Raw genomic sequence first — 22,754 nt, 5'->3', positions numbered from 1 at the left:
CATCGGCATCGTAAGTCTCTGTGTCCTTGATATAAGGAACAGCACTTTGCTCTATCCAAGTAAAAACACAAACTCAACTGGTCAATTGCTCGATCAATCTCAACATTGCACAAAGAGACTATCATCGTCTCCCACCATCTTTCCAACTCCTTCAATCATGTCTGACAACGAGCCAATTGCCGTCATCGGCAGCGCATGCCGCTTCCCCGGAGACTCTTCCTCCCCCTCCAAACTCTGGGATCTCCTCAAGTCCCCCCGCGACCTGCTTACCAAAGTCCCCTCCAACCGCTACAACGCCGATGCATTCTACCACGCCGACTCCAAGCACCACGGCACCACAAACGTGCGCCACTCGTACTTCCTCAACGAGGACCCCGCTAGGTTTGACAACAACTTCTTCAATATCCAGCCCGGCGAGGCTGAAGCTATTGATCCCCAGCAGAGACTCCTCATGGAGGTTGTGTATCAGGGCCTTTGTGCTTCTGGGCAGACTATTGAGGGGCTGCGTGGGTCGCCTACTGCTGTTTATGTTGGTGTTATGTGTGATGATTGGAGTGGGATTATCACCCGTGATTTGGAAGTGTTTCCGCAGTATGGTGCTACAGGTATGGCGAGAAGTATCATGTCGAATCGTATTTCATACTTTTTCGACTGGCATGGCCCGTCTATGACGATTGATACGGCTTGTTCGTCGAGTTTGGTCGCTGTTCATCAGGCTATTCAGACTTTGAGAAGTGGAGAGTCTGAAGTTGCCATCGCAGCTGGAGCCAATCTGATCCTTACCCCAGGTATGAGTCCCAAACCTAGACATTGAAGTGATGAATGACTGACCAACTAGGTATGTATGTCGCTGAGAGCAAGCTATCTATGCTTTCCCCATCAGGTAGGTCCAAAATGTGGGATCAAGACGTAAACGGCTACGCCCGAGGCGAAGGTATCGCCGCCGTCGTCCTCAAGCCTCTCAGCGCCGCAATTCGCGACAACGACCACATCGACTGCATCATCCGCGCCACAGGCGTCAACCAAGACGGTCGCACCCCGGGTCTCACCATGCCCAGCGCCACAGCCCAAGCAGACCTCATCCGCAGCACATACGCCCGCGCCGGTCTCGACATCAACAAGCCCGAAGACCGCCCTCAGTTCTTCCACGCTCATGGTACAGGTACACCTGCTGGTGATCCCCGTGAAGCTGAAGCTATCTATCGTGCTTTCTACTCGGATGTCAAGGATGATAAGCTTTACGTTGGGTCGATCAAGACTGTGCTGGGTCATACCGAGGGCACGGCTGGTCTTGCGAGTTTGATCGGGACGGCGCTTGCGATTCAGAATAAGACTATTCCGCCGAATATGCACTTTGATGTTTTGAATCCCAAGATTAAGCCGTTTTATGATAACTTGGAGGTTCCGACTAAGGCTATTGCTTGGCCTGAGACAAAGAAGGGACAACCTCGACGAGCTAGCATTAACAGCTTTGGTGAGAATCTTTTACTTACGACTTGATGTGATTGCTGACAAGACTTTAGGCTTTGGTGGTACCAATGCTCATGCTATCATCGAAGCTTACGAGCCTGGCAATACAGATAGTGCCCCTGGTCCACTGTTCAGCCCATTGACATTTTCCGCTTCATCCGAGTCATCCCTACGATCTCTACTCTCCTCCTACTCAGGTTATCTCAAGTCCAACCCTGAGCTGTCACTGAAAGACCTCGCATACACTCTACAAACACGACGCTCCACCCTCGCCTACCGCGTCGCCATCACTGCCTCCGACGTCGAGGATGCCTACACCCAACTCGACGCCATAGAGAACGGCGAGCAATCTAGTACCATCGGTGTGCGCCAGGTCACCAAGGCTTCTCCCAAGATCATGGGTGTCTTTACAGGTCAAGGGGCTCAATGGCCACGCATGGGCGCAAGACTTCTAGAGGAGTCTGCATTTGCGTCAAAACGCTTTTCCGAGCTTGACGAGGCGCTGTCAAGCCTTCCTAAAGATGATCGACCTTCTTGGGCTCTGCGGGAGATGATTATTGCAGATGCCAAGTCTTCGAGGATCGCTGAGGCTGCTATTTCTCAGCCTTTGTGTACGGCTGTTCAGGTTGTCTTGGTTGATCTCCTCCGACAGGCTGGTGTTGAGCTTTCCGGCGTCGTTGGTCATTCTTCTGGTTTGTGAACCCTCCTAATTGCGATTTCAAATACTAACAGAGAGATCAGGTGAGATTGGAGCTGCTTATGCGGCTGGCCTTCTTACAGCACGAGATGCCATCCGAGTCGCTTACTACAGAGGTCTCTACGCTAAGCTCGCGCAATCTCCCAACGGTTGCAAGGGCGCTAGTAAGTAAATGCAAACCCTCCACAAGAAGCTCACTAACATAACTGCTCAGTGATGGCTGTCGGAACTACCTTCGACGATGCATCAGAGTTCTGCGAACTAGATGCCTTCCAAGGCCGAATCCAAGTCGCTGCCAGGAACTCCTCTTCCAGTATCACCCTCTCCGGCGACGAGGATGCTATCGTCGAAGCTATCGAGACCTTCAAGGATGAGGGTAAGTTTGCTCGTCAACTGAAGGTCGACACAGCTTATCACTCGTCTCACGTCCTTCCCTGTGCCAAACCATACCTCGAGGCCATGGAGAGCTGTCAGATTGAGAGTGCTACTCCTACTGCGACAAAGTGGTACTCAAGTGTTCACGATGGTCAAGTAATGACAGCTGAGCTACTAACTCCCCAGTACTGGGTCGATAACATGACCAGCGCAGTCTTATTCTCTCCTGCTGTGGAGCATGCTTGGCAGGAAGGTGGTCCGTACGATCTGATCATCGAAGTTGGTCCTCATCCAGTGCTCAAGACTCCCTGCCTTGATACTCTGGAAGACATGATCGGAGACCGCCCTCCTTACTCTGGTGTCTTGGGTCGTGGAAAGGACGATATTCAGCAGTTTTCCAACGGCCTTGGCTTCATCTGGACTCAACTCGGCGCAGGATCAGTTACTTTCGAGCGCTTCGAGAAGGTCGCATCCGACTCCAAGACTGTTCCGTCTTTTATCCATGACCTTCCCAACTATCCCTTCGATCACGCAAGACAGTTCATGTCGATGTCGAGGGTATCAGGTTGGTACAACAGCATGCAGGAAGCTCCTCATCCCATTCTAGGCAGACGATGCCATGATCGCGAGACATCGCAGACGATTCAGTGGCGCAACGTTCTGAACCCCAAAGAGATTCCTTGGCTGCATGGTCATCAGATTCAGGGTCAGATCATCTTCCCAGCTACTGGATATATCTCTATGGCTGTTGAGGCCGTGAACATCATTGCAGAGTCAAATTTGGGCCTTGTCACGATTGAGGACCTCCGCATCGGCCGAGCTCTTGCGTTTAGCGATGATGACGCAAGCGTTGAGTCGATGTTTGATCTAAGAATCATCAGCCGTTCTGAAAAGGAGATAGAAGCTGAGTTCTCATGCTACTCCGGCCTTCCTCAGAATCACACTACAAGCATGGTTCTGAACGCAACTGCTCATGTCAAGGCTTCCCTCTCTGTACCGACTGCCCACGAACTCCCCAACATCAAGGTCGATGACTTCAATCTTCGTGAAGTTGAAGTCGACAGATTCTACGACTTCCTCGGTCGCCTCGGATACAACTACTCCTGGCCCTTCCACGGTACCACCAGCATCCGCAGGAAGGCAAACTTTGCTACAGGTACCCTTGAGGATCAGTCTGGTTCTGAGTGGGAAGACCAGCTTCTCGTTCATCCCGGTATGCTGGATACTTCTCTCCAGACTACTTTCGCCGCGTTCTGCTGTCCAGGTGATGAGCGCATGTGGGCTCTTCACTTGCCAACCAGTTTCCGCTCCATCGTGATCAACCCCTACTTCACCTCCGCTGGTATCGGAAAGCAGAAGAGCTTCCAGTATCAGTCTGTCGCTATTGAGGAGAGGAAGGCTTCCAAGGTCATCGTTGAGCTAAACTTGCTTTCTGAAGAGACTGGAGATACGTTTCTTCAGATTGAGGGCATGGAGCTCGTTCCTTTCTCACCTGCTACTCCAGAGAACGATGCTGTTTTGTTCTCCCGCTTTGACTATAGGCTTGCCAGCCCCGATGGTGAACTCACTGCTGCTGAGTATTCTTTCCGAGATGAGGACTACAAGATGGCACTTGACTCTGAGCGCATTGCTTTCTACTACCTTCGTCGGCTGGTTGAGACTATCACGCCCGAGGAGAAGGCCAACACTCTTCCTCACTACCGACACCTTGTGGACTGGGCAGCTCATGTTGTCCCTCAGGTCATTGACGGGCGCAACCCCCACATCCCATCTAGCGCTCAGAAAGATACACATGAAGACATTCAAAACATCTTGAAGAAGTAAGTTTACCGTCAGGTGTTACAATACGTATGGCTAACTAAGCACCAGGCACTATGAACGTGTTGACGTCCGTCTTCTCGAATCTGTTGGCGAAAACCTTCCTCAAGTCATTCGCGAAAGCGGTAACATCCTTGAACACATGACAAAGGACGGTATGCTTGACGATGTTTACGAGGAAGGCTTTGGTCTTGATCTGGTGAACAAGTACATCGCGCACATGACAGCTCAGATTGCCCATCGATATCCTCGCATGAACATCCTCGAGATTGGTACGAACATTCCTCCCTACACCCAGTGTTCGATCATACTAACATGACTTAGGTGCCGGAACCGGTGGTTCAACCCGAGAGATCCTCCCCCGTCTCGGCTCAGCCTTCTCAACATACACCTACACCGACGTCTCAGGCGGTTTCTTCGACACAGCGCAAGATCGCTTCCAAGACTTTGCCGACCGCATGATTTTCAAAACCTTCGACATGAACATCAGTCCTGGTTCTCAAGGCTTCACCGAAGGAACATATGATCTCGTGATCGCCTCCAACGTCCTGCACGCCACCCTCGAGCTAGAGGATATGATGAAGCATGTCAGAAGTTTCCTCAAGCCCGGCGGTTTCCTCATAATTCTTGAGACGGTCAACAACGACTGTTTACGAGTCGGTTTACCTATGGGTAGTCTTCCTGGTTGGTGGCTCGGTGCAGAGCATGGTCGACGCTGGGGTCCTACCCTTACGCTGCCGCAGTGGGATTCTTTGCTTTGGAAGTGTGGTTTTGGTGGTATTGACACTACGACGCCGCCTGTTCACAAGATCCTTCCTGGTCATGTCTTCTGTGCTCAGGCTCTTGATGAGCGTGTTGAGATTCTTCGATCGCCTCTGAGCCACCTTTCCGATCTTCCTGAGACCAAGTCTACGGAGCTCGCTATCGTTGGTGGAGAAACACTCAAGGTTCATAGGATGTGCGAGCAGATTTCTCGACGTCTCAAGCCGAAGTACGCCAGCATCGCGCGCTTCAACTCGATTGAGGAGCTCAACACCAGCGGTCTTGCAGACTCTTGCACTGTTGTGTCTCTCACTGAACTCGATGAGCCGTTGTTCGCCAACATGACCTCCGGCAAGCTGGATGCTCTGAAGACACTTTGGAAACAGGGTGGAAGTATCCTCTGGGTTACTTCTGGTGCTCGAGATGAGAATCCTCACTCCTACATGACCACCGGAGTTGGTCGTTGCATGCGCTTCGAGTACCCCAACATCACTCTCCAAGCTCTCGACATCAAGGCCATGACGGACCGCACTCCAGAGCTCATCGCAGACCATCTTCTCAGACTAGAGCTACTGGACAAGTGGTCCAAGGAACTTCGCTCAGAAGAGCTGCTCTGGTCTTTGGAACCTGAGATCTACATTGACGATGACACCAGTATCGTTCCACGACTGTATCCCTACGAGTCTGGAAACGCGCGATACAACGCTGAGCGTCGCAATGTCGTCAAGGATGCTAATCTTGAGACTGACAGGGTTATTTTCGCAGAGAATGAGGACAAGTGGGAGGTTCAGCATGCTTCGCCCCTTCATATTCCCCGGGAGCTGCCGTTCGCTGCTAAAATGAAGACCATTCGCATCACGCATTTCTCGCCTGCTACTGTCAACGTTACTCCCGGTGTCAGTCTGATGGCTTGCGTTGGAATCGACACAGTTTCTAGTGAGAGACTTCTCGCTGCCACTCACATTGCTGAGTCTCCTGTTTCCGTCCCAGCGGACTGGTGCATTCCTCTTGGAGAGCTCGATGCAGTTGATACGCTAGCCAACGTCTCAGCCTTCTTGATTGCCTCTAGCATCCTGAAGCATGTGGCCACCGAGGAGACTCTTGTCGTTCATGATGCTCCTTCTCACCTTGCTTCCGCCTTGGAGGGTCTCGCCAAGGAATCATCCGTCACTGTCTTCTTAACTACGTCCGACAAGGCAAACACAAAGGGATGGCAGTATATCGACAGTTACTTGCCTGAGCGAGTCATCAAGGCATCTATCCCCGGGTCAGCCACTAAGTTCATCAACCTATCGCAGGATGTCAATGCGAAGGAGACTGGCCGAGCCATCTCTGCATGCCTTCCCCGCTACTGCGAGACCATCAATGCAGAGCGACTCTTCGAGTCAGGCAAGGTGATTCGCCAATCCGTGTCCAAGGAAGACGTTTCCATTGTATTCAACAAAGCTTTCTATGAGGCCAAGTCGCTCTCTAGCACAGCAATTGACGCAAGCTTGATCTCCCTCAAGGACATCTCTGGTGTCAGTGCAGCTGAAGTCCGCTTTGCCGTCGTTGACAGCAAAGACTCTTCCGTCAAAGCCTCGATTCGCCCTATCGACGACGGAAGGATCTTTCAGGCTGACAGAACATTCCTTCTCATCGGTCTATCTGGTGAACTTGGTCAGTCTCTTTGCAAGTGGATGGTTGAGCAGGGAGCTCGAAATATTGTTCTTACCAGTCGTCGTCCTAATGTTTCTCAACACTTCCTTGACGAAATGGCTACCATGTGTGCTACAGTCAAGGCTCTTCCGATGTAAGTACACATTTCACCATCATAGTATCTGATACTGACATCTCCAGGGACGTTACCAATCGCGACTCACTACACGCATGCGTTGACACCATCCAAAAGACACTTCCTCCCATCGCAGGTGTCGTCAACGGCGCCATGGTTCTTCGAGACGCACTCTTCGAAAATATGCCCTACGAAGACTTCATGAAGGTCCTAAGCCCCAAGGTCCTCGGCTCCCAACTCCTCGATGAGATGTTCTACGACACCCCCCTCGACTTCTTCATCTTCTTCTCCTCCACCACCGCCGTCATGGGCAACAGTGGTCAGAGTAATTACATCGCTGGCAACATGTTCATGAATGCCCTCGCAGCACAGCGTAAGAAGCGCGGTGTCGCCGCTTCATCCATTGACATCAGTTCCATCATTGGTCTTGGCTACGTCGAGAGGGCTGAGGACCTTAGTGAGGATACTTTCATCAAGATGGGTTACAAGCCTATGTCTGAGCAAGATCTACAGAAGTTGTTTGCTGAGGCTATTGTTCTTGGAAGGCCGGAGTGCGATGAGGTTTGTGAGCTTGTGACGGGTGTTACGCCTATCTACACTGATGCTCAGGCTAGTGATCAGTACTTGAAGGATGTCAAGTTTGGTCACTTCCTTATGGAGCGTTTGGATACGCAGGCCTATACTGGGAAGACATCTACTGTGCCTGTTAGGGTGCAGTTGGCTGATGTCAAGACCAAAGCCGATGCTGTAGCTATCATCAAAGGTATGTTTTCTTCACTAACTCGAGTGATCATTGCTGACCTTATAAGATTCCTTCATTGTACGACTTCGACGTGTTTTGGCTGTTGGACCAGATGAGATCATCAACGAAAAGGTCACTCTAGTCGAACAAGGTGTTGACTCTCTGATGGCTGTCGAAGTCCGCTCCTGGTTCATCAAAGAACTCGACGTCGACATTCCCGTCCTCAAGATCCTCGGCGGAATGTCCGTTCCCGACCTCGTCGAAGAGTCCCTCGACCTTATTTCCGACTCCATCCTTGACGTATCGTCCCTCGAAGCCGGCAGCGCACCAACAACCCAACCCACTAAGCCCGTCCTCCAAACAGCCCGTGTCACACCACCCGAGAGCTCCCACGGCACAAGCGACGAGAGTAAGCAGCAAACTGGCTCAGACTCCTCCCGCTCACCAATAGACACACCCTTGACATCAATGGAAAGCCAAGAACCTGCCAAAGCGGAAGACAGTACGGACAACTCCACTCCCCTAAAGACCTTTCCTAACGAGCTGTCCAGCATCATGTCCTACGGTCAAGCAGGCTTCTGGTTTCTAAACGATTACCTCGTCAACAAGAAGGCGTTCAACATGGCCGTCATGTTAAAGCTCACGGGCCAGATTCGCGTGCAGGCTTTAGAGAAGGCTGTGAATCTTGTTGCGGAACGTCATGAGATTTTGAGGACGAGGTTCTTTTGGGGTGATGATGGTGATGAGAGGACGCCTTTGCAGGGTATTAACCCGGCGGATCTAAAGTTGACGACGAAGAAAGTCGTTGATGAGGGAGAAGCTGAGATGGAGTTGAAGAAGCTTCATGATAAGGAGTGGGATTTGAGTGGTGGTGAAGGAGTCAAGATCACTTTACTGTCGTTATCGGATAATGTTCATTTTCTTTTGTTGGGTATGCATCACATTTACATTGACGGATACAGCTTCAGTGTGTTCTTCAAGGACCTTGAAGTTGCTTACACAAAACACACGATCCCTTCTCTTCCAGTTGAGTCACAGTATCGATCTTTTGCACTTCAGCAACGACAGATGTATGCGAACGGCGATCTCACCAAGTCTATTGAGTACTATCGACGAAGCTTCCCCAAAGAGTTCACGCCTGTCGGACTTTTCCCCTTCGCTCTCACGCCTGCGAGACAGTTCGCTAACGACTATTCTCAACATGAGGCTAAGATGAGTATTGATCTAGAACTCGCTACTAAGGTTCGACAACTCGCTCGCGTCAATCGCTCAACTTCATTCCACGTCTACCTCGCGGCCTTGGAACTTCTTCTCTTCACACTTCTCCCCAGCGCAGAGGAAGTCTTCATCGGTATCGCTGACGCCAACCGCGGCGACAAGAAGTTCATGGGTAGTCTCGGCTTCTTCTTGAACCTCCTCCCTCTACGCTTCCAACGAAAGAGGCGCGGTACTCAACTCAGCTCAATCATCCAGACTGCCCGCGACACAGCATACGGAGCACTTCAACACTCCCAGCTGCCATTCGATGTTCTTCTTCGAGAGTTGAACGTTCCGAGATCTGATAAGTACACGCCTATCTTCCAGGTATTCATGGACTATAGACAAGTTGTTCAGGAGCGTTCGTCGTGGGGAGGTTGCAAACTCCATGGTGAGAAGTGGCATAATGCTGGCACGGGATATGACATTGCTTTGGAGGTTACGGAGAACATCACCACGGATACTCTTTTGAGTATGAGACTTCAGAAGCAGCTTTACTCTGAGGAGCACACTGCTCTTCTTCTTCGGTCGTATTTGAGTGTGCTGGAGTACATGGTCCAAGGAACTAACAAGGCTGCTGATGCTGCGCCGGCTTGGTCGAAGGATGATCTCCAGGTTGCGTTAGATGCCGGAAAAGGTAAGTCACTTCCATCTCCAAGCTATGCGATGCCCGGCAGGGAACACTGACTATTATACCAGCACCCGAGTTCCTACCAAAGTGGCATTCAACCATCAGTCATCACATCGACCAGATCATCCAGGCCAACGCTACCAAAGTCGCTCTCAAGGACGGCAACGGCACTGTGCTCACGTATGAGCAAATGGGCAAGCGGATCGATTCCATTGCTCAGGCTCTCGTCTACTCTGGGACTACGCAAGGCACAGTAGTCGGAGTCTTCCAAGAACCCTCCTCCAACTGGATCTGCTCTCTTCTCGCCATCTTCAAAGCTGGGGCAGTCTACGTTCCTCTCGATCTACGCAACTCCATCCCTCGTTTGACTAGCATCGTCAAAGCCTCTCGGCCTTCGCTTATCATCACGGATCACACGACTGATGACAAGGTTGAGCTCATTGGTGCCAAGTTCATCACCAAGCTTCAACTATCCAAGTTGGTCGATCAGGAGTTCAAGGAGCCGAACCGCGCTAAGACTGGATCCCTTGCTGTTATTCTCTTCACTAGCGGCTCTACTGGTGAACCCAAGGGTCTCATGATGACGCATACCAATCTCATGTCCTACGCCGAAGTCTCAAGCAAGACCTTCTCCAAACCTGATGAGAATCTCGTGGTCCTGCAGCAGAGTCCGTTCAGCTTTGACTTTTCACTTGATCAGACCATGGCTGCCTTGGCGAACGGTGGCTGCCTCTGCATCGTGCCTGCGAGTAAGAGAGGTGATCCCGATGAGATCAGCAAGATCATGGTCAAAGAGGGCGTTACTTACACTACTGCCACACCTTCTGAGTATGATTTGTGGCTGCGATACAGTACCAGTACTCTACGACAATGCACTTCGTGGAAGTACGCTTTCTCTGGCGGCGAGGCGATGAGCCACAAACTAGCCCGCGAGTTCGGAACCTTGAACTTGGCGAACCTTCACGTCTTCAACGGATATGGGCCAGCTGAGACGACAATCCTCTCACATCGCATCGACCTCAAGTACACGGACCCTGAGCTTCCTGACCCCCTTCCCGCAGGTTATCCCATGCCTGGTTTTTCAGTCTGCATCGTCGATGAGAAGATGCGGCCTGTTCCTCTTGGTGTGCAGGGTGAGATTGTCCTCGGTGGTCCATGTATCGTCTCTGGTTATCTCAACATGCCTGACTCCACCAAAGACAAGTTCTTGCCCGATACCTTCTTCGGAACTAGTGGAAAGGTATACCGCAGTGGAGATCGTGGGCGTCTATGCCACGATGGTTTGCTGTTCTGCGACGGTCGTCTTGAAGGCAGCAACATGATCAAACTTCGTGGTTTCCGCGTTGAATTAGATGAAGTGGAAAAGACTATCATCAGTCACTCTGCTGGCGCACTCTCTCACGCAGTCGTAACTCTCCGAGGTAGTGAGGAAGGTCGTTACCTAGCAGCCCATGTTGTTTTTGCTCCCGAGTTCCCTGAGCATAATCGAGAAAGTATCATGAAAGCTCTTCGTCAAACACTTCCTCTTCCTCCCTACATGAGCCCTTCCGCCTTCCAGATCCTCGCCGACATCCCACGAACCGCCCATCTCAAGATAGACAGAAAGGCCATTCAAGAAATGCCTGTCCAGGTCTCCGATTCTCACGACTCTGGCGCTTTGACCATCGCTGAACAAAGATTGGGCGAGCTTTGGCGTCGAGTCTTGCCTCTCGATCCTGGTTCTCTTTCTCCCGAGTCTGACTTCTTCCTCATTGGAGGCAACTCTATTCTGCTGGTGAAGCTGCAGGCTTTGTTGAGGCAGACTTTTGAGACAGCGCCTAAACTTGTTGCGCTTATGGGAGCTAGTACGCTTGGTGCTATGGCTGTTGTTCTTGAGAACTGCGGATCTGTTGGCGTTATTGATTGGGACAGAGAGACTGCGCTGCCAGATGATGTTCGAGGTGCTGCGACGCTGCGCCCAGTCAGGAAGACGAAGGACATCACGGTGCTCCTGACTGGCTCGGCGGGATACCTCGGTCGTCATTTTCTGCCAGCGCTTGTCAATGACTCTCGAGTCACACGAGTCCATTGCCTGGTGCGGTCCGTGAACAACGAGAAGCTTAGTACTAGCTCCAGCACCAAAGTCAGAGTCATCGAAAGCGACGTGTCGAAACCTAACCTAGGTCTTTCTGCATCGACTTACTCTCGTCTTGCTGAGGAAACAGATGTGATCATTCACTCTGCGGCTAATCGGTCTTTCTGGGACAGATACGAAGTTCTCAGACCAGATAATGTGGACTCCGTGAAAGAGTTAGTCAGATTCGCCGCTTCTTCTGGCCGCTCGATCCCGTTGCACTTTCTATCATCTGGGGCTGTGAAGACGTATGATGGAGATGGTCTGACACCACCGACTGATGGTAGTGATGGTTACGTGGCTACAAAGTGGGCTTCGGAGACATTCCTGCAAAACGCAGCTGGTTCAATTGGCCTTCCCGTCTACACCCACCGTCCCACCGTGAGCAGCACGTCGCAAACCAAGGCAGATCAAGCCTCAATCATCAACGAACTCATCAGCATCGTCAAGTCCCTTGGCGTCCGACCATCTTTCGAAGGAGTCACCGGCTCAGTGGATGTACTGCCAATTGGCGACATTGTCATGGCCATCCAGGACTCTGTCCTGAGCTCGAGTGCTGGTGGAGAAGGATACAACATTGTGCAACATGAAGCACATCAACGTGCTTTCGTGGAGGATTTCGCAGCTGTTGTGCGTGCTGACGATACTTTAAACAAACTTCCTAGTATTTCTATCTTAGACTGGTTTGGTAAGGCGAAGAAAGCTGGTTTTTCTTATTTCCTTGCGTCTCAGGATTTGATCATGGGTTCAGGCGAGGGTCACTTGGTTTCAAGGCGTTGATTGGGTCTCTGCCTCTGGATTTTACTTTATTTGTTAGATTAAATACATAATCAGATTGCAACAGTTCATTACAGATCAAGTTCGCAAAGAACCGTGTTTCATAAAGTACGATTATGTGAATTTTCCCCAAATAAAAGCATCCAGGCCGCTATCTTATAAGAGAGACTTGTTTAAAAAGTACGACGTCGAATAATAACACTCGCCAGAATCACACAGGCCATCCACTACTTCACAACCGCTGCTTGACGAGCGCACGGTATCCAACACCAACCTAATCATAGGTCTTTCCTTGTACTTGAACATGAAGTTCATCCCCGCTAGCACCGCTCTGATTCCCCCTACACCTTGAAAATAGTCAGGTAGTTTTGTTAGTCATGTCAACATCTTAACCGTTGAGCACTCACTGCGTGAAAAAGAGCTATCTCACGTTAAGCGAGAGATTCATTAACGAAGGGCTCATGCATCGAGCGCTTTACCAGTTTGGGTGAATAATCGGCTTGCTAGGCTTTTCGATCGTACGTCTTGCCAGTTTCGGGTGGTCAGTTGGCTTATCATGACCTGTCATCGATCGCTTTGCCAGCTGCGGATGGTTGGTCGGTTGATCATTCTTTGCCATTGAGCGCTTTGCCAGTTGTAGGTGATTCGTTGGCTTATCATTCTTTGGATCTGTGGGCTTCTGTTGAGCAGTAAAACTTATCATCCGCAGCATATTAGTTGGGGCTCCTTAGATACCCAGAAGGGTGGATGGTCACCTACGCCTGAACTGCTCCGAAAAGGAGGCAAGAAAGGATGATGGATTTGATTCCTAACATTGTTGTTCTTGGTAAGATTTTTTAAGGGAGTTCGGGATCAATCTTGCTCATGTTTAAGATGATTCATTTCCAGTAGGTTATCATCTTTATTTATAAGATGAGGATTACATGTTCTCACCCGTATTCCGAGTACCTTGCCCATAGTTTGCCGGGGACTTTTTAGAGTTTACAAGTTATACCGCGTAGTCGGGTAAGGCGGTATATTGGCTTCGGCACTCAGGCACCATCAGCCGCTAAACAACATGTCAATACGACCCGAATATAACAAAGTGTTTAATTTAATCATCTCTCAAGCCGGCTTCCGACAAGTGCTGCAGACCGGTTTTGAAGTGATTGGAGATCGGCATCTATACCAAATACCTGTGTTTCCTAACGAGCTGCTGCTTCCTCTAACAATACATTTATAAACCTTCAATGGCAATATAATTTACCGTCTCAAGCCTAAGCTTTATTTTGTGATTAGCCACAGATCCATACAGGGAACAAGTCGATTAATGTATACTGTGTCCAAGTGTCTACTAAGATGATATGTTAATAACCTTTGCAGACTTATAAAAGGAGTAAAGAACGCTCAATCTCTTGATGTCAATGCGCACGTGAGCCATAGCAACTTATTGGGTACATGCTTGCGGCTCCATGTAACGGTAGCAACCGCTAGTACTCCATAATTTGCCACTTCAAAAGTCTAAAACCTTTCGCCTCTATTATTTTGCCTTGCGGCCGTTGTACCTACCTAGGGTGATCCCTCTCGCACCACTCGTTGACCTCGTATTAACAATATTAGCTAATATTATGAATGTAGGATGTGGAATAAGTCAATTACTTACCCGATAAAGCACAGGTCTTTTGCCTTCGATACACTACTCATTGTTGCTTCTCTCTTCCGTGCCATACTTTATCCGCTTTCAACTTACATCACCACTTCCGCGCTCAGGCTTGTCGAGCTTGGGCCTTGCTAGTCACTTAGTCCTCGGGCAATTATTCGATAGAACTTATTGACAAGGGTGCTTTGACCGTCTCTACAAAGCGAGCAGCCTCAAGCCAGACCAACTTGTTGCAGTCAAGATCATCAACATCAATAGCAAAGATACCCTCAATCCCATGTATCTGTTAAGAGACACAGCCCCTAATTTTCAGACCTAAATAAACATGCCAAATTTCCCTCTTGAAACCACTCGCGGTCCTTCTTCCAAGCATGGACAATAACGTCTTTTCCTACAGCAACCACTCTCTCGTAGTTCTCACGGCCCCATGCTGGGAAGTCAGTAGTCACGCAAACAAGGTGCGTTCCAACGTGTATAGCGGTCCGAAAAGCGATCTCTTCGCTGATATGTCCGTATCCTTCGATGAATCCCTCCATCATCCATAGTCCCGCATCGATGGACTTGTATAGCCATAGCGCATACATTTCGGCAATCATTTCTCCGAAATCTACGCTGGGCAGACCGAGTTGCGTCATTTCCCAGTCAACGACGAATACGGGAATCTTCGTGCCTTCATTGATAGCAGCGTTGGGGAGAACAACACTACTCAATTCAATTTCCAGAACATAAACGAGGGCAATGAACTTACTTTCCGGTCCAGAAGTCTCCGTGGATAATCTGCAGCTCGTCCGTGTTTTCCTTCTCTGATGCGGCCAGCTGCTCAACTTGCGTAAGGATATCCTCCACATCGTTGAGAATACCTGGATATTCCTTAGTCCGCTCATGAAGCCATCCGTAGTTCAACATGTGCCGAACAGCTTGACCAAACTCGTTCTGGGCTACAAGCTCTCGGTGTTTGACTTGTTGAGCACTCCATGCCGCGAAATCCCGTAACCAGCTGCCGAGTGCCTTTCCGAGTTCATGGCACTGGGGCTGGAATGACTCAGGCGTCGGTGGGCCATAGTTTTTAATGGCATATTCCTTTAGATGAATACCATCCGACAAGAACTCCAATACCTGAGTTGAGCTGTCTTGATCAAAATGATAGAACTTTGGCGTTCGCACAACGAAATTGTGGGTGTCACTCAGTTGATTGCTGAATGATGAGACGGCTGATAAGATCTTGAGACTCTCTATCTCGATAGTCTACATCGCGTCAGTTATTTGAGCTGATATTGTTCATGGGATCTCACACTACGGAGTGCGGGTAGTGCAAACTCTGGTTTGGACGCCATATACGGCTCTCCGTGTTTGACCAAAACCTCCTCCTCTCCATTGTACAGAGGCCTCACAAGTTCCGCCTTATAGATCCAATTGACAGATCCACCCGTGATCTTCTCCAGTTTCGAAACTTGGAACTTGGTGCCCTCGAGTGCTTTCTGGACTTTGGAATCGAAATCAGGATGTGTTGATGCCATGGTTATAGGAGGTCTTTGTACAGCAGACTTTGCAGAGACCTTTCAGAAGTGGACTGTAACAAACTCAATAGTCAGTGGCTTTCTTATATAAATGGTTGTTGGTGATCAGCAGTCAGCATTATGCCAAGTATTACCACTGACATCATCTGACTGTTGTTACCTCAGAGGCTCCAAGACCGTAAATAAACAACGTAAGAATTCTTTTTAAGGCTTTCGCCATTGACTTGTAATGACTCTTTAAGAGATATGCGGTAATATACTGGTGCCCAAGTCACAATCGAACTGTCGCATATCACGCTGATCGCCAGTATGAATTTTCGAAAACGAAGAGATCTATTCTAAGCATTCTATACGTCTATCGCTGATCTATCTCATTAAGTCTACGCCATAAGTTCTTGCTGCTCAACGTCTAAAGGTGAGTAGCATCCTCCTTGATCTTGGCCATCATTCGCTGACCAATCTCACCATCAACCTTGCTAAACATAGCAACGACAGCTTCCCTCAGAGGAGCAGGTGTACCAGCCAAGCTTCCAACAACATTGCCCACAAATTTCTCCTTCTCAGCATCATCAAAGACTCTCCTCCACAGATCCCTAGGCTGAACAAAGTCCTCATCATCGACGGGGATCTCGTTCAGACCGAGCAGTGCGTTGGCAGCAATACGCTCATGGTGTGTGATCTGGGTGATAGATTGGGTGGTGACGCCGGGGCTGAGAGTGCTTCGGACGTAGTTGGGGTCGCCACCGTAGTTCTTGGTGGTGGTGATGCCGTCGCGGACGAAGGGGGCGTAGACGGGCGCAATAGGACGGTTGGGAGGGAGTTGGGCGTAGTTTGAGCCGAGGCGGTATCGCTGGGCGTCGGGGTAGGCGAACATGCGAGCCTGAAGCATTGGATCAGGTGTCATGGCGATACCAGGGACCAAGTTCGATGGTGAGAAGGCAGCTTGCTCGATTTCGGCGAAGTAGTTCTCAGGCTACCGTCACTGTCAGCACTCAACCATCCAATACTATCGGAGATGAATATACTTACGTTCTTGTTCAAGGTCATCTTTCCAACCTCAATCAAAGGAAACTCCTTATGAGACCAAATCTTGGTAATGTCGAACAAAGCCCGACCAAAGGTCTCAGCTCTCTCAGGCTCCATGATCTGAACATACAACTTCCAGACAGGGTACTCGCCCCGAGCAATAGCATCCCAGAGATCTTCAGTATGGTAATCAGCATTGGCACCGGCCTTCTTCTCGGCTTCTTCAGCAGAGGCGAAGCTGGTATGGCCAGTCTCGGGACGGAAATGGAATTTGCAGTATCGGGGGCGCCCAGAGCTGTCGATGAGCTTGAAGGTGTGAACGCCAAAGCCGGTTACGCGGCGGATGGAGTCGGGAAGACCGCGGCTGCCAAAGAGATGCATCAGGGTGTGTACACTCTCGGGTTGGTTGACGTGAAAGTCCCAGAACTAAGAACATGAGATCATTTAGTCATAATAGCCAATTCGGGCAACTCACCATGGTGGCATCAGGTCGGTTGGTAGCGGGATGTCGCTTGTGGCTGCGGTTCAATGAAGGGAATCGCATGGGATCGCGGACGAAGAAGACAGGCTAAGGCGGTCAACAAAGAACTACCATCGATCACAGGATCGAGACTTACAACATGGTTCCCGACAATGTCATAGTTTCCTTCCTCTGTGAAGAACTTGACAGAGAAACCTCGAACATCGCGAACAGTATCGGCGCTGCCCTTCTCACCACCAGTGGTACTGAGACGGAAGAGAACTTGGGTCTTCTTGCCAGCGGTGTCCAGGAACTTGGCGCAAGTCAATTGAGCAATCTCGGGGTTGGTGACTTCGAATTCTCCCCAGGCACCAGCAGCCTTGGCGTGGACGACTCTGCGATATTTGTTAGTTGGGTTGTTGTGAGTGGTGAGATTAGATGGCTGACTTGCCGTTCAGGAATGCGCTCTCGGCTGAAGTGAGCCAGAGTCTCGAGGAGAAGTGTATCACCAAGAGTTGTGAGACCGCCGCCGCCAAAGACTGGAAGGGTAATGCTCACTGAGGGATCGCGAACAGGCTGACCTAGACAAGTTAGGCTGTGACAGTAGATTACAGGTCTCTGACCTACCCTCGGTCAAAGTGAACACAGGATTAGACATTTTGAAAGGCTGCAATTGAACGTAATGAAGAAGAACAATAGTTTCAATGACGAGAAAGAAACGAGGAAATTCCCCAGCCTTAAGACAAATTTTCCACTTCTCATTACGGCATCGTCAATGCCGAGCCCGCCCCGACAGATAAGAGATGGATCTCATCTCTGCGGGCCTCCGTTCCAAGGTTTCGATAAGATAGAGGTTATCGTCAAGAGTACCAGTAAAAGCCCAATCACAGCAGTTACTTTTCTAAGCCGCAATCATGAAAGTGGACTCGGTATTCCCGGTAGTATTACTGCTTACGGCTAGTGCACGCGCTGCCGGAGAGCCGCTAAAACTGGACCCCGAGCGAAGATGTTCTAGAAATGGACACCGGAGCTGACTCGGCATCTTTGTCAGATTGTTTGTAACACGGGTTTTGTGCGGGATTTGTGAGTTTTGAGGTTTTATGGCGCTTTGGGGCTTGACTGTGCCTCGAAAGTGCTGGAGTTTTCGTATGGGGAATACGTCACTTGTTGAATACCGAGAGATCCGTATAGAAACAAATGTCAATGTTGCATCAGAATTGTCGGCATTTCGATGCCGTGAGACGCGTATGTCGAGAATGTTCATCTTGAACATGGAGAACTTGGTCAGTGACGACATTGCAAGATGAGATATATAAATATCACGGCTCTTGAAGGGTCTTGGTGTTTTGCAATCCAGCAATCACTCAGACTTCACTTACAAACATTTCAACTACTCCAAAACTTCCCTGCCTCCACCCTCACTTCTTTGACAAGACCCGTCATCTCTTCAACTCCCTCACAAAAACCTTATCCTCAACAAAATGGCATTCGTCGCAAACGGAAATGAATACGACTTCATCATCGTCGGCGGCGGCACAGCAGGAAACACTGTAGCCGGCCGTCTCGCCGAAAACCCCCATGTCCGCATCCTCGTCATCGAAGCCGGCATCCCCAACCCTCACCAAATCCCCGAAATCACCACGCCGTCCAAGGCCTTCAACCTGCGCGGCAGCAAGCACGACTGGGCCTACAAGTCCACCATGATCAAGCGCGACGACTACGAGCGTATCGAAAAGCCCAACACCCGCGGAAAAGTCCTCGGCGGTTCGTCCTGCGCCAACTACTTCACCTGGATCCCCGGCTCCAAGCCCACCTTTGACGACTGGGAGGCTTTTGGCGGCGAGGATTGGAATTGGGAGGGTTGTGTGGAGTATCTTCGCAAGTGTGCAACTTATCATGATGAGGAGGGGCTTTATCCCTCTGAGCTGGGAAAGATTGGCACGGGGGGTCCGATTCAGATTGCGCATGCTGATCTGGTTCCTGAGATGCAGCCTTGGCGTGATGCTTTGACTGAAGCGTGGGTTTCCAAGGGTGAAGTCCTCACAGAGAATATTTATGATGGTGAGATGAGGGGTCTTACGCATTGTGTTGATACTATCCATGGAGGTCAGCGACAGGGAAGTTTCTTGTACCTCAAGAACAAGCCTAATGTCAATATCCTCTATGGCGTTCAGTCCAAGGAGCTGATCATTGATCCTCGCACCAACACTTGTCTTGGTGTCACCGTCATCAACCCAGCTACCAAGGGAGAGCTCAGTGTCTTCGCCAGCAAGGAGGTCATTTTATCTCAGGGTGTTTTCGAAACCCCCAAGCTTCTCATGCTTTCTGGTGTCGGTCCCGCCCAGGAACTCAAGAAGAACGACATCAACGTCAAGCTCGACTCTCCTCACGTTGGCCAGCATCTTCTTGATCACCCTATCGTTCCTTTCGTTCTCCAAGTCAAGGATGGCTTCGGTCTGGAGGACTACATCCTTCGGGATGGTGCCGCCAACAGCGCTGCTATTGCTCAGTACAAGCGCGACAAGACAGGTCCTGTCAGCTCTGGTCTTCTCGAACTGGTCGGCTTTCCCCGTATCGATGAGCGTCTCGAGCAGCACCAATCCTACCGTGAAGCAAAGGCTGCAAACGGCGGCCTCGATCCCTTCGGTCCCAAGGGCCAACCTCACTTTGAACTCGATTTCGTTGGCATGTTCAGCACTGCTTTCCAATGGCACTACCCCGTTCCCGAGAAGGGTAACTACATGACTGTCATCGTCGATCTTCTACGTCCCCTTTCTGAAGGTCAAGTCACACTTAACAGCAACGACCCTCTTGTCCAGCCTAACATCAACCTTAACTTCTTTGGCAATGATCTTGATATCCTTGCTATGCGCGAGGGTGTTCGCTGGACTTATGATGTTCTTACCACTGGTAAGGGTTTCAAGGACATTGTGCTTGGCGAGTATCCTTGGAGAATGCCCCTTGAGTCTGATGAGGAGATGAAGAGGGCTGTCCTTGATCGCAGCCAGACTGGTTTCCGTAAGTCGAATCTATCATCATATGAAGAATGTGTACTAACATGACTCACAGACCCCTGCGGTACTGCGCGTCTCTCTAAGAACATCCAGCAGGGTGTCGTTGACTCTCGCCTTCGTGTTCACGGAATCAAGAACCTTCGCATTGCTGATGCCTCCGTCATCCCAGTTATTCCTGACTGCCGCATCCAGAACTCTGTCTACATGATTGGAGAGAAGGTGAGACCTTTTCAGTTCATTTTTGGTGACTTCACTGACATGTTTCCTAGGGTGCCGATATGATCAAGGCTGACCATCCTGAAATTTTTGGTCAGGAAGCTCCTACTAGGGCCAACCCATTCACTAGCCGCCTATAGATAGATATAGAAACTTGATTGGAGGTACTGATATTAGAATTGGTTCGCGTTTAGACATAGCATATAGACTTGAATAATTTTGCAATAGACCTTTTTATTTTATTATGTACCTATCTGTCTTACCTCTCCCACACAACCTATCCAGCACTACTAAATGACTTTTCTTGACCCTGACATGACAAAACATATCTCTGGTGTACTGTTGCAGAGAAAGCATGGATTATGGAGTGTTGATACGTATCACTAGCTCTGGTTGAGTCCACGCACAGCATATGCTCATTCCTAGATTCAATATTCTGTTTGACACTGTTTGCACACTAAAGGACTCAGCTACTACCATTTCTTGAAATAAACACAAAGCTCTCATACTTGACATGGCGTCACGGTGAGGGACAAGACTTGAGAATGCTGACATTGTCAGCATTCTGCAAGTACGGAGCGTAATTCATCCACCAATCACAGCGCCTCGGCGCATGACTCACTCCACAATTGCATCATCTTATTCGTCCGTCAGCATCGTTCAGTGATGGCTAAATGAGGTTCCTTTAAATGAGTTGATAGACCTGGCAGCTCATGATTGCGTCGTGCTCCTTACCTTGAAGCTCTTTTAATCATCTTCAAATCTACCAAAGACTGTTAAGAAAAATGGCATCGACAGCACCAGCCTCGATCAAAGTATTACTACTTACCAAAACTTGCGGCTATCGTCATGACTGTATTCCCACCTTGATTTCAGCCTTCAACTCACTACCATTCTCCGTAAGCGCTACTGAAGATTCAAGAGAACTGCTCTCTCTTTCAGAATACGATGTCGTTGCTCTCGGACACAACACCGGCGATTATTTGAATGAAGAGGAAGTCACCTCTCTGTTAAATTTCGTCGAGAATGGCGGTGGTGTTGTAGGCATTCATGCTGCCACATCAGGCTTGAAGACAAACGCCAGGTATACCAAGATTTTAGGCGAAGTGTTCAATGGTCACCCGCCGCCACAATGGATGACTCTTGCTGTCGAAACCGCCGATCACTACATCAGCGGATATGAGTCTCTTCCTGGTCCAGACTCTGCACCAGAAGAAGCTCATGCCTGTCCTGTCAAGACAGAGTCTCTTCCAGCGAGTCAGTTTCCCTGGTTTGACGAGGTGTATACGTTCAGATCTCACCCGCGTATCGAAGGCCGCACAATCTTACTTTCGGTGCGGGGGGATAACGAGGAGAGCGCTGAATCGGCCGGCTTTCCGTTGTCGTGGACTCAGACGGTCGGGAAGGGAAGAGTGTACTACACTGCTCTGGGCCATTTTGATGAGGCATATAAGAATGCATGGTTCATGGAAAGCTTGCGCCGAGCTGTGGTATGGACTGCGAAGAAGGATTGAGGGCATGTTTTATGAGAGAACACATTGGTATACAAACCATTGGGGTGACAGAACGCAGATAGAGACGAACTAGACACTGCATCAGTCTCCTCCGGTAGCTTTGCTCGCTCCAGATCTTTTAAACAAAGCTGTTTCAAATCAAATATAGTGCGCTGTAGCTTACCTGTAGAGTCGAGAGTCAGGTTGATCATCGCGGGTGAATGATGGCCATTGATGGGACCTTCGATTTCTTGACGAGGTTGTCGTCAAAATTGAGTTTCGAGTCGGCCTGATCTCCACCACGTCGGGGTAATTCTTTCTCCCCCTACGCCAGGTGAGTTGTTTTCGGTCATGTTTGATACTGCGCCGCCAAGATATACTCTTAATGCCAACTTGTATCGCCAAGACTGAGAGACCTCCAGTCGGAAGGTCCGTTCCCTGCAGATTCATTGATCTTCACAGCTCCTGCATCAAGAATAAACTTTGTCGCCTTTCGCGGGGTCGTATTGCGGAGTTTCTCCAACGTCGGCTTACCACTTTCAAAACTCCCTTCCAAGCCAGCCAAGAAAGATAAGCAACAAGACCAACAACGGGAACTGTAGAATTGTGGATCAGGAGGGACGGAACAAGTCTTGGCCCGAGGGCACGTGGAGTTATCAATGCTTGATACCCAGTTTATATCTGGACTCAGCTATTGTCGGAGGAATCTTTCCTGATGACTTCTTGGCGGTTTGGTTCGACTGAGTCAATAATGTCTCAAGACGCGGTCCAATCATGAAGTTTTACTCCGCACGCGTGAACGAGGAGAATTTCCCGATGAGGTAATTGGGCACGTTGATCTTGGGAAAAGACAAGATCAACAGAATAAGTTGTTTTTAAAGGAAGATAAACGCGCATAAGTCAATTTATTGAGCAGGGTACTTGATGTTTAATTGTTAAGCTTATCTTGAGATGTGCAGTGATTGCTGAGATG

The 22,754-nt window shown here is 49.7% G+C and overlaps 5 protein-coding genes across 5 annotated transcripts; 3 read left to right on the top strand and 2 right to left on the bottom strand.

The window, feature by feature from the left end:
* Positions 1 to 157: 157 nt before the first annotated feature.
* FOXG_15296 (uncharacterized protein) lies at positions 158 to 12,419 on the top strand (the record flags this gene model as incomplete). The annotated part of the gene is made up of 10 exons (XM_018395383.1): positions 158 to 788; positions 839 to 1,474; positions 1,524 to 2,162; positions 2,212 to 2,331; positions 2,382 to 4,362; positions 4,412 to 4,632; positions 4,685 to 6,914; positions 6,962 to 7,659; positions 7,706 to 9,532; positions 9,595 to 12,419. 10 exons carry the CDS (start codon positions 158 to 160, stop codon positions 12,417 to 12,419), a joined length of 11,808 nt encoding a protein of 3,935 aa, XP_018255231.1.
* A 1,938-nt stretch (positions 12,420 to 14,357) lies between these two features.
* Positions 14,358 to 15,572, bottom strand: FOXG_15295 (uncharacterized protein; the record flags this gene model as incomplete). Its single annotated transcript, XM_018395382.1, has 3 exons — positions 14,358 to 14,757; positions 14,804 to 15,300; positions 15,348 to 15,572. 3 exons carry the CDS (start codon positions 15,570 to 15,572, stop codon positions 14,358 to 14,360), a joined length of 1,122 nt encoding a protein of 373 aa, XP_018255230.1.
* Positions 15,573 to 15,858: 286 nt separating this feature from the next.
* FOXG_15294 (catalase) lies at positions 15,859 to 17,821 on the bottom strand. The gene is made up of 6 exons (XM_018395381.1): positions 17,686 to 17,821; positions 17,510 to 17,639; positions 17,216 to 17,453; positions 17,074 to 17,166; positions 16,602 to 17,024; positions 15,859 to 16,545 (listed from the first exon to the last, which is right to left on the bottom strand). The coding sequence occupies exons 1-6, from the start codon at positions 17,714 to 17,716 to the stop codon at positions 15,982 to 15,984; spliced, it is 1,479 nt and encodes a 492-aa protein (XP_018255229.1). The 5' UTR covers positions 17,717 to 17,821; the 3' UTR covers positions 15,859 to 15,981.
* Positions 17,822 to 18,404: 583 nt separating this feature from the next.
* On the top strand, positions 18,405 to 20,518 carry FOXG_15293 (uncharacterized protein). The gene is made up of 3 exons (XM_018395380.1): positions 18,405 to 20,076; positions 20,128 to 20,291; positions 20,342 to 20,518. Exons 1-3 carry the CDS (start codon positions 18,540 to 18,542, stop codon positions 20,426 to 20,428), a joined length of 1,788 nt encoding a protein of 595 aa, XP_018255228.1. The 5' UTR covers positions 18,405 to 18,539; the 3' UTR covers positions 20,429 to 20,518.
* Positions 20,519 to 20,956: 438 nt separating this feature from the next.
* FOXG_15292 (uncharacterized protein) lies at positions 20,957 to 21,949 on the top strand. Its single transcript, XM_018395379.1, has one exon. It carries the CDS (start codon positions 21,074 to 21,076, stop codon positions 21,800 to 21,802), a length of 729 nt encoding a protein of 242 aa, XP_018255227.1. The 5' UTR covers positions 20,957 to 21,073; the 3' UTR covers positions 21,803 to 21,949.
* The last annotated feature ends 805 nt before the right edge of the window (positions 21,950 to 22,754 follow it).

Source organism: Fusarium oxysporum, chromosome 5 (assembly GCF_000149955.1).
Source record: "Fusarium oxysporum f. sp. lycopersici 4287 chromosome 5, whole genome shotgun sequence".
Taxonomy (NCBI): domain Eukaryota; kingdom Fungi; phylum Ascomycota; class Sordariomycetes; order Hypocreales; family Nectriaceae; genus Fusarium; species Fusarium oxysporum.
The sequence above is the reverse complement of the archived record's forward strand: the minus strand, read 5'-3'. Positions and strand labels throughout refer to the sequence as shown.

What these genes read in the sequence shown, in the direction of transcription:
- FOXG_15294 (XM_018395381.1), bottom strand. Translation starts at nt 17,716, where the DNA reads ATGTCTAATCCTGTGTTCACTTTGACCGAGG. An exon ending in TGTGTTCACTTTGACCGAGG is followed by an intron (nt 17,640 to 17,685) that starts GTAGGTCAGAGA and finishes TAACTTGTCTAG; the next exon opens with GTCAGCCTGTTCGCGATCCC. An exon ending in ACCGACCTGATGCCACCATG is followed by an intron (nt 17,025 to 17,073) that starts GTGAGTTGCCCG and finishes TCATGTTCTTAG; the next exon opens with TTCTGGGACTTTCACGTCAA.
- FOXG_15293 (XM_018395380.1), top strand. Translation starts at nt 18,540, where the DNA reads ATGGCATTCGTCGCAAACGGAAATGAATACGACTTCATCATCGTCGGC. An exon ending in TCGCAGCCAGACTGGTTTCC is followed by an intron (nt 20,077 to 20,127) that starts GTAAGTCGAATC and finishes CATGACTCACAG; the next exon opens with ACCCCTGCGGTACTGCGCGT. An exon ending in TCTACATGATTGGAGAGAAG is followed by an intron (nt 20,292 to 20,341) that starts GTGAGACCTTTT and finishes CATGTTTCCTAG; the next exon opens with GGTGCCGATATGATCAAGGC.
- FOXG_15292 (XM_018395379.1), top strand. Translation starts at nt 21,074, where the DNA reads ATGGCATCGACAGCACCAGCCTCGATCAAAGTATTACTACTTACCAAA.